Source organism: Mustela erminea, chromosome 7, assembly GCF_009829155.1.
Source record: "Mustela erminea isolate mMusErm1 chromosome 7, mMusErm1.Pri, whole genome shotgun sequence".
In the NCBI taxonomy this organism is placed as follows: domain Eukaryota; kingdom Metazoa; phylum Chordata; class Mammalia; order Carnivora; family Mustelidae; genus Mustela; species Mustela erminea.
In genome coordinates this window covers 7,603,337-7,620,263 of record NC_045620.1, presented here as the reverse complement: position 1 = coordinate 7,620,263, position 16,927 = coordinate 7,603,337, and the positions used below count along the sequence as shown (strand labels likewise).

Here is a 16,927-nt window from a genome sequence, read left to right as displayed (position 1 = left end):
GGATAAAGCAGTAACCCTTGTTTTATAGGCATTTGCACAGAAGACGAATGCACCCAAAGCTATAGTAAATGGGCTATGTATGTTTATGGTCAGTCTCTACTAAGTTTTCTTTGAGATTACCAAAATTTATTTATTTATATAATCTATCTACCTATATATCTCTCTCATGTTTTATATTATATATGAAAATATAGTTATTACACTATACATTTATATCAATATATTAATAAATAGAAGATGTTTATATAAATGTTAATATAAACAAGTATGAATTATTCATAGTATAAATATATATACCTTTGATTTATGGGAAGTTATATATGGACTTCCATTTGGAGACTAGTGTAAAATGTTCTTTTCAAACCTATTTATGTGTAAAACATGATAATTTAGGGGTGCCTGGGTGGCTCAGTGGGTTAAAGCCTCTGCCTTCGGCTCAGGTCATGATCCCAGGGTCCTGGGATCAAGCCCCACATCGGGCTCTCTGCTCAGCAGGGAGCCTGCTTCCCTTTCTCTCTCTTTGCCTACTTGTGATCTCTGACTGTCAAATAAATAAATAAAATCTTTAAAAAACACACACATGATAATTTAAAAAGAAGTCTTGGGGCCCCTGGGTGGCGCAGTCGGTTGAGCATCCGACTCTTGATTTCAGCTCAGGTCATGATCTCAGGGTTGTGAGATCAAGCCTTGCCCTCAGCAGAGACTGCTTGGAATTGTCTCTCCCTCTCCCTCTGCCCCTCCCACTTGTGCTCTCTCTCTAAAAGAAATAAATAAAGTCTTAAAAAAAAATAAAGTCTCAAGTAAGCAATGTTACAGATAGAGTTTAGGTGTGTAATAATGTTACCGATACAGTTTAGAGAGATGGCAAAAGTTATCAAGGAGACACACTATAGTTTAGTCTGTATGAATACAGCAACATGCTGCAAAGACAGTATTCATATACTGACAATAAGGAAAACAACTGTATGGCAACATCCAAGCTCTTTTATTTTTAGCCCTTGGCTGTATCCCTAACTTCACTGTGGCAAAGCCACTCGCCACCTTGTTCCTCAGTAGCAGAACCCCGTCTCTTCCTTCCATCAGTTAACCAGGCCCATTAGGGGAAGCTAAGCAAAGCTCGTCTCTCCCAAACCAGCGGTGATTGGATGATCTTGCTCCTTTTGCTGGATGACTAGGTTTAGGCAGTAGCGCATAACCCATTCCACCCCACGGACCCAGGGTTAGCCTGCTTGGGTGGTGCTTTCCAGCTTAGAGAAGTTTTCCTGTTTTCCCCTGGGTATAGATATGAAAGAAGAAATACCTGAAACTGTGGCAGCTTAGAACCCAGAAGTCTCAGGTCTGAGGACCAGTATTCTGAGTGTGACAATGCAGAAAGATAGTAAGAAACAGACTCTTTGAAGACAGTTTTGGAACTTCAAGTTACCCTTTCATGGATACCCTACCTTCAGACTTCTTGTTCAATGAAATAATAAATTCCCATGTTCCTCCTTTGTTAGATTTTTCTTTTACTTGCAGCTGAATGCATCCCAAATGATTTGTTCATCTCCTGTCTCCTCTTTGCCTCATGGTTCGGACTCCAGAGGCTCATCTCCTTATCATTCCTCATGCCCTTTAGCGTGTTTCTGGCTTCTGAGCCTTTTTTCCATTTGGCTTCCTCTGCCTGGAGTACTTCCTCCTTCTTCCCACTGCATACGCTAAAGCCTTTAACAGCTCAGCTCAGGGAGCACCTGGGTGGCTCAGTGGGTTAAGCATCTGACTTGGGCTCAGGTCATGGTCCCAGGGTCCTGGGATCAAGCCCCACATGAGGCTCCCTGCTCAATGGGGAGCCTGCTTCTCCCTCTCCCTCTGCCCCTCCCTCTGCTTGTGTGCTCTCTCTCTCTCTCTCTCAAATAAATAAAATCTTTAAAAAACAACCTCAGAAGTCATCATAGAAGCCTTTGATGATCCCCGTTAGGATACTCAGTTCTCACCATGGTCTTACCAGATTTGCTGCGATTTTCTGTTTGTATGTCTGGAGAGATGATAAACGTTTGCATACTTCAAAAAAATCTTTGATTTTTGTCTGTATCCAGCTCTTGTGGAAAGGACTAGAATCCCACTGACATCATATTCTACAACTTCAGTTGTAACCTGCTCAGTACATGGCTCTTATACTCGAGAAATATGCCTCGTCTGGTGTGTAGGCCACAAATGCATATTTGTGTGTTTAAAATAAAGAACAAACGTTTGGGATGGTGGATGCATAATTTAACCTTTTCATCATTTGATATGAAGTCTAAATTAATCTAAGAGCACAATATCAACATGAGGTAAAATGTTTGACCTTTAATGATGCTTCAGTATCTTGACATTCTTTAGTCATTTTGAAACCTTTTGCTAATTTTAAGTGGCTCTCTCTAATATATGATCAAGAGGGCTTATTGAAGCATGCTTTGAAAGGGCAAGAAGAAAAAGAAAGAGGAAGGAAGGAAGGAAAAGGGAGAGAGGGAGGCAGGGAGGCAGGAAAGAAGGTAAGAAAGAAAGAGGAAGAAAGAATGAATCTAAATCTTCATCAAAAAACTAAACAATGAGGACATTATAAGGTGTCTTTGTTTGGAATATCATGCAAGTATTTAGAAGATTCTGTAGATTCACCTGAAGGTATGTCTGTTATTTTTTAAATGACGCATGGATGTTGCAGAGTAGTACGTATAAGATATGCCAGTATATTTGCTATTTGTATGGGCCTTAAATGTGCGGAAGGAGAGACACCAAGTCTACTTCAAAGAGCCAGGGGGACAAAGAAGTTCAGTGTTCTTACATATGTCTGTATTATTTGACTTGTGGCAATGAGCACATATTTTTTAACATTATTGAGATACAATTTACCATAAAACCCAAACATTGAAGTGTACAGTTAATTTATTAGTAAATTCACAAATCTATGTTATGATCACCATAATCCAGTTCAAAGACATTTTATCATCCCAGTGTAAGGCCTTGTGTCTGATTACAGTGTATTCCTAGTCCTACCCTCAGCCCCCAAGGAAACACTAATCTACTTTCTGTCTCTACATAATGTCCATTTTCTGGACATTTCATGTAAGCAGAATCTCACGCTTCCATGGTCTTCTTTGTCTGGTGTCTCTCACTTAACAGAATGCTTTTCAGATTCACCTGCTTCCTGATTTTACTGTTGGGTCTCATCCTGAGAGAGCATGGCCATATTGATTTCCTAGGGCTGCCAGGACAGATTACTGCAAACTTGGTGGTTTGACACAGCAGGAATGTATCCTTTCATGTGGTGGGGGAGAAGTCTGAGTTAAAGATGTCAGCAGAGCAGAGCTCTGTCTGAGGACTCTAGGGCAGAAACTTTCCTTGTCTGTTATAGCTTTTGGTGGTTCCTGCCAGTTCCTGATTCACTGTAGCATGTATCAGTACTTGATTCCTTTCTAAGGCCAAAGAGTATCCTGTTGTATGGTTAGAATACATCTTGTTTATCCATTCACCAGGTAATGGACATTTGGGTAAGGTTGCCAGGTTTAATGCAGAACACCCAATTTAATTTGTCCCAAATAATTTAGGATATACTAAAAAAAAAAAATTATCTATTGTTTATCTGAAATTCAAATGGAATGACACGTTTTAGGTTTTTATTTACTAAATTTAGCAACTTTACATTTGGAGTTTCCACTTGTAGGCTATTATAATAATTATTATAATGCTGCTGTGAACATTTCTATGCAAGCGTTTGGAGTGGGTGTGCATGCGTTCTGTAATTTTGAAAAACCTTTAAAAATTAAATAAAACCTCCTTTTCTGAATGGATGCCAAGAGCACAAGAAATTTAAGTCCATACAATAGCTTAAGATATTGCTAATGAATCCGTTGCAGAGAAAAAAAGCACATAAATATTGGCCTCTGCTTTAATTATATGCCACCGTTTCCTCTTATGGCAACTCTAGCCTGTCTTGTGTTGTTTTATTACTTGCTGGGTTGCCTGTGTTTATTTAAGAGGATCATAAAACTTGGACACCAGACCTTCTTGACATGTAAATAATCTAAGTCCAGCTCATTAAAAGCTGAGATCAGTAGCTTGGTGAATCCTTTAGCACAGATTTCCTGTTTTTAGTTTAGGAACATTCTGGATTTCAGAAGAGAATGAGATTTGCTATCTTGTGGTCCATATTACTGAATAAAGCTAAATTTAGCCAGCAGATTCCTGCCTTATGGCTTTGGCCTTCCTGTTTCCTGGGCCTGGGAGACCACGGCCCTAAAGGTGGCAGGAATCACTCTTGTGTTTCATGCGGTGCTCTGTTCAAGGACCCCTCATCAGAGAAGCCTTCCATGACCACTCTCATTTAAACATGTGCCCCACTCCAGAACTTGACCTCTGACCACCTTTCTTCCTAACGCAGATCGATAGATTTAGCAAATAAAAATACAGTTAACGCCAAACGTCAAAGAACAGATAGTTTTTTAGTAAACGTATGTTCCATGTGGTTTATTTGTTGTTTATCTGATTCTCACATTTAACTTGGTGAGCTCAGTTTGCTCTGGCAACCTTGTTCGTGACAGTACAGCATCTGCTTCCTGATTTTACTGTTGGTCTCATCCTGAGAGAGCATGGCCATCTTGATTTCCTAGGGCTGCTAGGACAGATTACTGCAAACTTGGTGGTTTGACACGACAGGAATGTACCGTCTCACAGTGGTGGGGGCCAGAAATCTGAGCTAAAGACAGCAGAGCAGCGCTCCATCTGAGGACTCTAGGGCAGAAACTTTCCTTGTCTGTTACAGCTTTTGGTGGCTCCTGACATTTCCTGGTTTGTGGTCACATCCTTCCAAGGTCTGCCTGTGTCATCATCAGGCTTCCTTCCCTGTATCTGTGTGTCCTCTTTTTCTTTTCTGTCTCTTATAAGGATACCTGTCACTGGACTCGGGGCCCACCCTAATCCAGGATGATCTTATCTTGAGATCTTTAATGTGATTACATACACAAAGATCCTTTTTCCAAATGGGGTCGTGTTTCCAGGTTTGGGGTTGACACATGTTTGAGGGGGTCAGAATCAGCCCGCTTCAGTAGCTCACTGGAGGTGGACAAGTACCTGTTGAACGGACAAGTGGGAAAATCTGCAGAGGTGGGCATTTTGGGTTTCAGTTCTAGTCCACAAACATGTATGCAGAACCTTTTGTGGACCGAGGTTAGAAGGGAGCTCGGTATACATTTTTGCTTCACGGTTCCCGGGGGAAATTCAGGTGGGGGTCTTCAAACGCTGAGAAATCAAGTTTCGAGTTACACCGCAGGTGTCCGCAGCACATAGATGGTGGTCGAGATATCTGAGCCTGCATGTGGGGAAACTGCAGAAAGTTCTAGAAGTGGGGGCGCTGAAAATGGCAGTAAAGAGAGCAAGAGCGCCCACGGGCAGAGGCAAATCCATGTGCTCACATTCCTTCTTTCAATGCCAAGAGCCCACAACCTCCGTATTCCCAGGCCGGGATCACCTCACCAGCCAAGAGCTATAAGCACAGAAGCCAAGAGAGCCAGCTTGTCAGGAAGCTTTACTTCCTGGTTTGGAAAATTATTTTGACACCTGCTCAGGCCTGAGGAATCCTAATCAAATTTTCCTGCTGCCTCTTACAAACTGGAAACCAAATGGAATTTGCAGGAGCCTAGTTGCCATGAGAAGGCTGTGCCTGAAATCCCTCCTGAGTTTTTGCCAACGCAGCCATGGTGCTAAGGAGAAAACACAGGGCAGAGCGTTGCTAGCTGGATGCTTGCTGGATTTCTAAAGAACATTCCCAACTAATAAGAGCATCATCCCTCCCAAATTGATCACCGTGAAAGGATATGTTTGTATTTCCGGGGCTGTCTTCATGGGAGTGCGATGTGGATGGTCACATGGGTCTCATTCTTAGAAGGGCCTGGAACATTACCAAATGATTACTGCCCCGTTGTCACCATCTTCAAATGTTTCCTCATGTTTTAGCAAGGGACCGCGTTGTCATTTTGCATGTGGGGCTCACAGATTATGTCGTCAGTTATGCTGGTTTTTAACAATGTGAGGTTTGTTCAAAATTATTTTGGTATTTTTCACAGGGAACTGCTTTTTGGGGAGAGGATGGGTTTTGTCGTTCGGGCAGGATTGTTGATACGAAGAATGCAGAGGCAGAGCCAGTGGATTCGACTTCACATCCTGGCACTGCTACTTCTAGCTGCCTCTCCTTTCGGTCTGAGTTTTCTCACCTGGGAAATGTGACTCATATTTCTACCTCATGCGGTTCCTGTGAAGATTAAAAATATGCACCTATGTGTGTAAAGCCCCTGGTTCTGTGCCCAACATAGTAGGTGTTCAGTACATGGGTGTGGCTCTCGGATTCACAATCTGTCCAGAGAGGCCAGACAAACAAACTTTCAGTGACGCGGGCATCTGGCCTTTATTCAGCAAGCGTTCACTGCTTGCCCCCTGTGCCCCAGCTGAATAACCAGATTAAATCCCTGACCTCACAGTGTTTTCCTTGCAGTGTAGGAGAAGACAATAAAACATGTATGCAAATAAATAAACAACATGATTTCAGGCAGTCATGAATGAGAGGGAGGAAAATAAAACAGCTTGCAGGGATAGGGCAGGGCTGGGGGAGCTCTTCCAGACACAGGGCATGTGAAGACCTCCGTAAGCACATGACTTGGAGCAGAGAGCTCGGATGTGATAGAAAGACCCAGTGAATCACACGGAGGGAAGATTCTTGTAAGCACAGGGAACCAGGGCAGAGGTGTTAATGTGGAAATGAGTTTGGAAAATGTGGGCATCTCTCCTTCACAACCGTGGCCAGAATATTTGCAGCCAAATACGCTCCTGGGTAGAATGGGTTGATTTAATACGTGTTGCTTGGGTGGGGCAGTGAACTAGGCTGAGGGAAGAGCTCTGGAAACAGATGCCCAGTAGTCACGTTCAAAGGAGCAGCAATATCACTGAGGAGACAAATGTAGATGAATAATTCCCGTGAATAAACAAATGGTCTGGGGAGGGTGAAATAAAGTGTTTATTAATGTCAACAGTTCAAATGCAAATATTTTCACAGTGTGGAAGAGCTACTTTTAAGTCCTTTCCTGGACGAGGTTGATGAGATCACTTCCTCAAGGGTTTGGGGTCAACAAATCAGAGAGAGAAAAACCCTCTAAAAATGCTGCCTTCTGACACCATCTTGGGTAACTTCAGAGTGGACGGAAGGAGATGAAAGATTAACGCATTCTGAAAATGCAAATGTGAATACGTGTAACCCCAATGTCACTGAGAGTCCCTGTGTTGCTTAAGGTACACCTGTGTGAGGGACACCTGTGTGGCTCAGTGGGTTAAGCCTTTGCCTTCGGCTCAGGTTATGATCCCAGGGTCCAGGGATCGAGCCCCTCATCGGGCTCTCTGCTCAGCGGGGAGCCTGCTTCCTCCTCTCTCTCTCTTTCTCTCTCTCTGCCTGCCTCTCTGCCTACTTGTGATCTCTGTCAAATAAATTAATAAAATCTTTAAAAAAAAAGTTACAGATGAGATTAGCTCCTATACACCACATCGTCATTCTGTGTTTTGGGAGAAGTTTGTGCTTGCTTCAGTATTTCTATAAATGGGTGTGGGGTCTTGTGTTCCACATTCACATCTGCATTTGACTCTTTTTTTCTACTAAAGTTCTCAGGAGGCCCTGTTTTTTTTCAGTACCTGTACCAGTCAGCATTCTCCAGAGAAGCAGAACCAATAGGATATGTTTCTACTGCACCCAGTTTTTAGTAAGATATTTCCCAAATCAATACTCTTCTCTCTTCCTCTCTGTATGTGTATTTGTTCGTCTTCCTATCTGTAACTTGTCGCTCATCATTTGCACTAGAACAGCTGACATTGTTTGTGTAAAGTTCAGAAAAGCAAAAGGAAAGCAAGTCTTTAAACCAGTGTTTGTGATACAGATTTTTATCATGTAGTATAATAAAATTTTTAAATGTGAATGCATGACTATGTCATATTCATATATTGTTTCATCTTGCTTTTTTTTCCATAATGGTGAACTTACGGATTTTTATTTTTTTTATTTACTAAAAATTTTGGATCATCCAGGTATTAAATTTTATATTTTCTTATTTTGGGTGAACAAGGCTGATAAACAAACAAAATGAAAATGCCATTGTTTATTGAACTACAGATATAAATCTCAACTCCTATGAGATTCTGAAATTGGAGATCTAGATCAGAGATTATTTGCTCCAATAAACCTTTTCTGGAGATGCTGTATGTAAATTTCTCTTCAGCACAGATTCAAAACATTTACTGCTCCAGGAAATAAACAGATGTGATTCCAATAGCCAATAAGAGTAACAAACGAATTTACAGTGATGTTAGAAAAACAACCAGGATGACTTTGCAAGAACCTTGCCATTTGTAGAATCTAGAATCATAGTCAAATAATATGATAAAACCACCATTCCTTAGTCACACATTTTCTTGTATTTTAAAGTAGTGATTGCCAAATGCTCTATTTATTTACGTTGATTCCGCTTTTTACTGCTGAAGAGGTCTAGATGTCTTGTCTAATCACCTTTCCTGTTGCTTAAAGGGAGATAAATTATAACAATTCAGATCCCCTATCTCACTCAGAAACTTATCAGCGTAGTGAGAGATATGTGTAGCAAAAATTTCTTTGACAATTCCTGTATTGACTTTATTATCGCGTCGCATAGTGCATATGTCTGAATAATGTCTGTTATAAGACGCGATAACAGGGTTTAAATTGTTGGGTATAGTGAAATGGTTGATAGCTCTGTCGGCGTGAATTTAATGGAGAGGGATCATGTTTGTCAATGAGAAAACTCAATATTGTAAGGAGGCAAATTCTCCCAAGTGAATCCACGAATTGACGTGTTCATTGGAATCACACTGTACAGGGTTTTTCACATTGAACATGTTATAAAATTCATTTGGACGAATAAAAAAGGTCCAAACCAGTTGGACAAACAATAAGAAGGGAAGCGTTTCCCTTACTTGAAATCAATCCATGTTAACAAGGTGTGGTAGTTAAATGGTTAAAACTAATAGCTTAGTGGTCAGATTTTCTAAAGTGGTTCTGGCATCTGATTTATGCCTCGGGTGCTATACGGAAAAGGAAGAGCCGGATGAGGGTGTGAGGGCATGGGTAGAGCAGGAAGTACGTAGAGGCAGTGGACAGTTGAGGTTTCCGATAGCTCTCCCCTTACCCAAGGCATTAGCTCTCAGAGGTCTAAGAGGAACTTAAGCTTATCAGTGCTGGAAGTGGTGATGATACCAACCGGATGGGTGGTGTGTTGGGAGAGGGAGGGGAAAAAAATGCCCTTTTTCCTCCATTAGTTAAGATTCTTGACTATGAACAAGGATGCCCAGGGACAGACCCTTGGACTAGTGCTCCCTTCATTGCAACCAAGAGAAATTGAATCTTCCATGGGATCACAGAGTTATTAGTTTTGCCCCTCCAAGGGGCAAAATGCTGCAGGAGCTTGCCCACCCAGCTGTACTCCCCTTCTCTGAGATCAGCAGCAGCTCCAACCTGTCCAGCCTTTGAACTGGGCTGACAGTTCTGATGAAATGTTGAGCAGCACGCACCCTTGCTTGTTCCTGCAGGGTTTTATTGGCTCTGCAAGTTTTAAAACTCATAAAAGATGTTTTATCAGTGAAAGAAGCTGGCCTACAGGGAACAGATGATTATGTACGAAGGCATCGTCTCCCGTGGTCTAATAACCATAACCAGTTTTAAATATTACACATCATAATATCAATAAAGCCTTGGTCATTTATTATCTACTCCTCAAATCTTCTCCTTTCAGTAAAAGATATTAGAAAAGGTCAGAGCTGCTGTCAGACCCCCGTGATAAAGAGCAGGTCGGTGCTCCAGAAAATGGTAGTTCTCACAGCGTTCAGGACTATAAACTTTTTAAATTGAATTGTAAAAGTTTATAACTAATAAAGAAACTCTTTTAGGTGATTTTAATGTTATTTGGTCGTTTGGAATATTCCACAGATGGAAACAGATGGTAAGGTCATGAAGTGGGTGAGCATTCAGCATCATAAAATGCAAATACATTTTCTCCACGTTAGAGATGCAGCAGTGGAGTCCCGCTAACGTTATAGGTCATTATCTAGTTCCTACGAAGATCAGGTGCTCTAACATGGCAACATAAATAGAGAAGGGGCTGAGGCTTCTGCTGGCGGGAAAGGAGCTGAGAACAGCAAACCGAGCTCCTTTTGGCAAAATAAATATATATTTCCCATTTTCTCCTTCAAACGACCTTGACCAGTTCTTCTCTTGTGATGAGTAAAGAACAGATCATTCTAGATGAGAATGGAAATTCATTTTTCCCAAAAGGTAATTTTAATAAGGGGATTGGTTTCTAGGAAGGCAAATATACTAGATTGTAGACTCCTTGAGGATCAGTTCCTGGCCTTGATTTCAGGGTCATTCACTCATTCATTCAGCAAATAATTAGTGATTATTTACTCCGTGTGAGGCATTGCTCTAGACACGTAGGATATATCAATGAACAAAATGGGAAAAAAGTCCCTTTATGGAATTTACATTTGAACAGGATAGGTGAGGCAAAAAACAATATGTAAGATAGGTAAATAAATTAGTATGTTATTGTAAGCAAAATAGTATGTTCAGAAGTGGGAAGTGCAAAAGAAAAAAGAAGAGTAAAGCAGATTTGATATGACCAAGATGGCTGGCATGAGGCATGAGAGCCCCTAGAAATTAATTCCTTTTTTAAAAATATTCATCCTGCAGACTTTTTATTTTACAATGCCTACACATGAGTGTATTTTTTTTAAAAGATTTTATTTATTTATTTGACAGACAGAGATCCCAAGTAGGCAGAGAGGCAGGCAGAGAGAGAGGAAGAAGCAGGCTCCCTGCTGAGCAGAGAGCCCGATGCGGGACTTGATCCCAGGACCCCAGGATCATGACCCGAGCCGAAAGCAGAGACTTAACCCACTGAGCCACCCAGGCACCCCACATGAGTGTATTTTGAACAACAATTGATTCTGATGAATACACAGCATTGTTGCTTCCTTTTATTCAATCAACCTGACGTCATAAAAATTCTCCTTGTCAATGACTATCTTTCTAAAATGTAAATAAATAAACATGGTTGCTAGGGAGGTCCTCTTGAAAAGGGGGCTACATGAGCAGTGACTTGAAGGGAATTAAGCCAGAGACACGGGGAAAGGCGTGCACCTGGCATGTCTGAGAGGTAACAAGGAGGCCAGTATGGCTGTAGAGGCGACAGCAAGTGGGGGGGAAGGGAAGGAAGGCAGAGGGGAAGACGTAGCTGGTACTGGACAGTTTATGGCACTGAAGGCCATTGTCAGCACTTTGGCTTTTACTTTGAGTGAAATGGGGTGCCTTGCATAAATAGAGAAGTGACATGGCATAACTTATCACCTAAAAGGAAACTCTCTTAAAAAGGCATCTGTGCTCTGACATCATTGCAGCATTACTTACAATAACTAAGACTTGGACTTCATGAACAACAAAGTAAGTGTCCATCAACAGATAATGGATAAAGTAGGTGTGACATGTATCTCACATGTTATTAAACTACAGAAAGAAAGAAACCTTGCCAATTGTGACAATACAGACGGATCTTGAGGGCATTATAATAAATGAAATAAGTCAGAGAAAGTCAAATTCCGTATGATCTCACTTAGTGATGGAATCTAAGAAACCAAACTCATAGAAGCAGGACAGATCGGTAGTTGGTAGAGATGGGAGGTGGGGAGTAGGGAAATGGCTGAGAGAGTTCAAAAGTTCTAAGTTAAAGTTCTAAGGTGATTAAGTTCTGAAGATTTAATGTACAGCATGGTGGCTATAGTTAAATAACTGTATCGTACATTTGAAAGTTCCTAAGAGAGTAGATTTTTTAAAAAAGAGTTTATTTAATTGAGAGAGAGAGCATGAGAGAGAGATCACAGGCGGGGGGGGGCGGACACGTAGAGGGAGAAGCAGACTCCTTGCTGAGCAGGGAGCCCAGTGTGAGACTCGATCCCAGGACCCTGGGATCATGACCTGAGCTGAAGGAGGACACTGAACTGACTGAGCCACCCAGGCACCCTAAGAGAGCAGATCTCAAAAGTTCTTATCGTAAGAAAAAATTGTAACTATGTGTGGGGGTAGAGGTGCAATGAAACTTACTGTGGTGACCATTTTGTAATATATTCTTGTATCAAGTCATGTTCTACAGCTAAAACAAATGCGATGTTATATGGCAATCATGTATCTGTAAACTAGAAAGAAAAAGAACCAGTCTGGAGACTGGGTCAGAAAGACACTGTTAGCAGGCAGGAGGTGAAGAGAAAGACCAGCGAGGAAACTGTGTCAGCAGTTCTGGAGAAATGAGGATGCCCAGACCAAGCGAGGCATCGGAGATGGCGAGAGGTGATTGGACTCACTATGTCTGACCCCAGAGCTGACAAGAGTTCCTTTGGATTCTGTGTGTACTGCTTCAGGAAGGAGGAACCAGGGAGAGCTCCAGTTCTTGGCCTGACCCACTGAAGGCAAGAGCTGTCCTTTCCCTAAAGACGGAAGGCTGCAGGAGGAAGTGGTTCCATTTCCATTTTGGACCAGTTGAGTTGGAGGGGACTATTCGTTATCCCAGCGGAGATGCCAAGTAGGTAGTTGGGTATCTGGCAGCATCACGAATTTGCAAGGTCTGGCCTAGGGATATGAATTTGGAAGTGATCAGCACATCTGATATTTAAATCTAAATATCATCTGATGTCTGATATTTAAGCTATGAGACTGGATGCGATCCCTACAGGCGTACGTGTGCAGAGAGAAACAGGAGGTCTCAGAAGTGACTTTGTGACGAGCTCAGTGGAAGTGGAATGCATAAACAAACGTGGATGAGTCATAACAGAAATTAGTGCATTTCTCCAAAAAATGGCAACTCAGAGAAATAGCCCTAGATATGTAGTTCATGTAAGCAACACCGTAGAGTTGTTTATAACTTGAAATGTGGCTTCTTCTAGGTCCAGGGTGGAAGTGGGGACCTGATGAAGAAGGTCACCGGGAGAGGAGAGAGTAACCACAGGTGCGCCATATTTGTTCACTCATTACGTATACCTTCCCTCCAGCATAAACAATTTAAGGGCCTAGTATGTGTCGGGCATTAATCGCTAATGTTGGGCACTTGCAGAGTTTTGCCACCCACCATCAATTTCTTCTTTCTGACCATCTCAATTTCCTTCTAGGCATTACTGTTCCCAGCTGTGGGCCGCCCTACAGAGGCAGTGAGCCCACAAATCTGTACGACACGGGTACTGCCAAGAGGCCTGGCGTGTGACCTAGGCTGGGCTAACTAGACTCTACACCAGCGTTTTGGCCTTTCAGCAATGAAAGAAGAAATGACTAGTGACCCAAGAGAGTCGAATTCAAGTCACCATCGCAAGCCACACATATAACTTTGAATTTTCTAATAGCTACCAAAACAAGGTAAGAAGAAACAGGTCTAGCTAATTTTAAGTCTATATTGTATTTGACTCCATATCTCCAAAATATCATCGTATAAATATTATAAAAATTATTTACAAAATTTTACATTATTTTCCTTGCCCATAACGGAGTCTTTGGAATTGGATACGTGCTGTACATTTACGGTGCAACTCTTTTCGGACCTGCAATATTTCAGTACTCGATTGCCACATGTGGGGTGTCACTGTGTTGCAGAGGGTAGGATCCGAGTTCATTCATTTTGGCAGCAGCTCACTAAACAGACGGAACCTTCTGCAGGCTCTCAGCAGCAGGGCTTGCTTCCTGACCCTCCAGAGCTTCCTCAGTTTTTGGGAAGTCCGCTCCGCCGTGTCCTCCGTCCCGATAGGAGCAAGTCAGTACGTTTCCAGCAGCCTGGAATGCAGTTTCTTTTGCTTAGGTTGCTAGAGTAATTTCTTCTTACTTACACTCAAAGAAACCTCACTGCTCTACCCCTTTGTTGGAAAACAAAGAAGGATGTGTGCTGGATCCAGACTGTTCACAAGGGTGGAGTCAAGAGGATCACACCTTCAAGAAAGATAATGTCCGTCTGCATGGGTTTGGATGGAAAAAAAAAATCTCCAAAATAGAGCTTTGGGTGAAAAGGCAAAGATGCAGAAAATGTGTATTGCATGGTCCTCTTTGTATAATTTCTTCAAAAACCATGCATGTGTGTATATACACACATAAAATTATTACATGGAAAGGAACAAACTTGCAGAACAGGGTGACCTTTAGAGAACATGGGTGGGCAGTGGGGGACATGTAGGTTATGGGCAGAATTATGCCCCCATTATCGTGTGTTGAAGTCCTAACCCCCAGTACCTCAGAAAGTGACCATGTTTGGAAAGGGGTCTTTGAGGAGGTAATTAAGTTAAAATGACATCGCTTGAGTGACCCGTTATCCAACATGACTGCTCTCCTTGCAAGAGTCTGAGATTTGGATGTATTCCATACGATAAAAGAGAGAGAAGGCATTGTAAAGACACAGGATGGAGATGGCCATCTCCAAGCCAAGAAGACAGGCCCAGAGCAGACTCTTCTCTCATGGCCCTAGAAGAGCCCAGCCCTGCCAGCACCTGAATCTTGGACTTCTAGTTTCTCTGTAACTGTAAGAAAATAAATTTCTCTTGTGGAAACCATCTCGTCTGTGACCCTCTGCTGTGGCAGCCCCGGAAAATTCATACCAGGAAGTAGTTAAAAGAGAGGTGGACTTCTACTTACTTTAACAGTTTCTGTTCTAATATTTTTACATGTACTTCAACAGAAATATAAAAAATGGAAATATTACAAAAAGAAGACTCAAGTTCCTCCCTTACCTTCCTGTGTGTCTCTGCTTCCTTCTTTGTATACATTCCCTTCTTGAAATTTCACCACACATAAAGCAAACTCCTAGGACCCTTCCATCTCCAAAGGAAGGTAGAACTTATGACTTAACTCTTCCTTGTTCAGTTAAAGTACTTGCCTGTCTTTTTAATTGTGGGCACACCATGATGTCCTTTGGAATGATTATGGAGACATCTTTGTTTGGTTTCACTCTCTGTTCTCTTGTCAAGTTCGCTATTATACCTTTATGACGTTCCTCATCTGGAACTACGCAAGTTACAGGTCCTTGCTTGTAGGTAACAGAATGTATACCTTGGGCACACCATGATGTCCTTTGGAATGATTATGGAGACATCTTTGTTTGGTTTCACTCTCTGTTCTCTTGTCAAGTTCGCTATTATACCTTTATGACGTTCCTCATCTGGAACTACGGGAGTTACAGGTCCTTGCTTGTAGGTAACAGAATGTATACCTTATAGTCTTAAGCAGAAAAAAAACAATTCATTGAAAGGCAAGAAGGGATGTAACAGGTTCCAAAGAGAAGCTCTAGAAACAGGTTTGGTAAAAACAAAAAACAAAAAACAAGAAGGAATAAACTTTATGGGGGGAGGGGAGTCATAGCCAGAACTGATGGGCTCTTACTTGAGGATGCCACCAGTGAAGTTAATCAGCTATGCTTGTTTGTTTTGTTTTGTTTTGTTTTGTTCCTGAATCCTTTTCTTTAGGATTCCATACTCAAAGGAAAAAAAGTCTAATGAGCTTAAGTTGCCTCATAGGCCCATCCCTTAATCAGGAAAGGCAAGGCACTCTCCCCAGCAGGGAAAGTGCTCACCGTAAGGCAGATCCAATGTGCTTTTGCCAGAAAAAAGGGATTCTAAGTAGCGAAAATAACATATTTCTTGGATGATAATTGATTTATTTGTTTATTCCACACCAGGGGCCATGTTCTGCAGGAAGATCTTTCCTATAGCGTCATCTCCCAAAGGGCAGGGTTGGATTTACAATTTTCTTATACAACATCCAAGATGATGAGTGATTGATAGGTGTCTAGCGTTATAATGTGAAGTAAATTCTATTACATTGTGCCTAGATAGCTTTATTTATGGTTGTTGTAAGGGTTCCTTCTCTAGGTTTTGCCTCTTACTAGAAAGTTGGTCTCCCCTTTCAAGGTAGTGGTCACTGTGTTGACCAGACCTTACCTCATTTTTTTAGGTAATTGATAAAATCTATCCAACACCCTCATCAGTCGGAGGGAGGGGGTGGGGAGGTGAGGGGGATGGGAAGTAGACCCTTAAAATCCTTGCTTTCATCCGTGTATTTACAGACCCAGGGACGGTTTGAGTTAATCTCTTTAGGAAACAAATTTTAGAAACATTTCTTAAAGTTTAGAATTAAGTTATTCAAAGGTATGTATAATTATGGCCTAAACAATCGATTTCATGAACTCCAGTAGCATATTACATGGATTTGGGCTACGATTATGAAATCGCGGTTTTATTTTTCCCTAATTAAATATTGAAGTTTAGGTCTAGATTTTAATCCTACTCCCCCAGAGTAACTTTGGTCGAGATTTTGTGATGCAGTGGAAACAACGTGAGCTCCTGACCTTGGGCGGACCCGCCCGTGCGCTCCGTGTAAAACCACTTCTCCTTCCAGATGCGGAATCCATACAAAAGGGGAATTGCAGGGTGCGGGCCTTCTGGAAGAGAACACGTGAGCAAAACTCAACAAAAGTAAGTGCTTTTTCATTCGTGCTTCTTTAAAAAATTTTTTTAATTCTTTTTTAATTTAAGTGTAATTAATATACGATGTTACATTAGGTTCAGGTGTACAACATAGCGATTTGACAGCATTATACATTACTCACTGCTCACCACGGTCAGTGTAGTCCCCATCTGTCCCATGCAGTGTATTTTCATGTCCCTGCGCTGTGTTTTCATGTCCGTGACTTACTTATTTGAGTGGTTGTACTAGAAGTGGCTATACTAGAAGAGAAAGGGGCAAGGCAGTTAGTTGCAGGCTCATGATCTGAATTGGGATCTGAATTCAAATCTGAAATCTACCCTATTCTAGCCACACGACTGCAGGTAA

General features: G+C 41.7%; 1 protein-coding gene across 1 annotated transcript in view; it reads left to right on the top strand.

The window, feature by feature from the left end:
* Positions 1–16,927, top strand: part of DOK5 (docking protein 5) — a 373,470-nt gene that overhangs the window by 91,821 nt on the left and 264,722 nt on the right. The window contains exon 2 of the mRNA XM_032350288.1: positions 16,493–16,569. Coding sequence (XP_032206179.1) covers positions 16,493–16,569 — 77 coding nt within the window. The remainder of the gene's footprint in view (positions 1–16,492; positions 16,570–16,927) is intronic.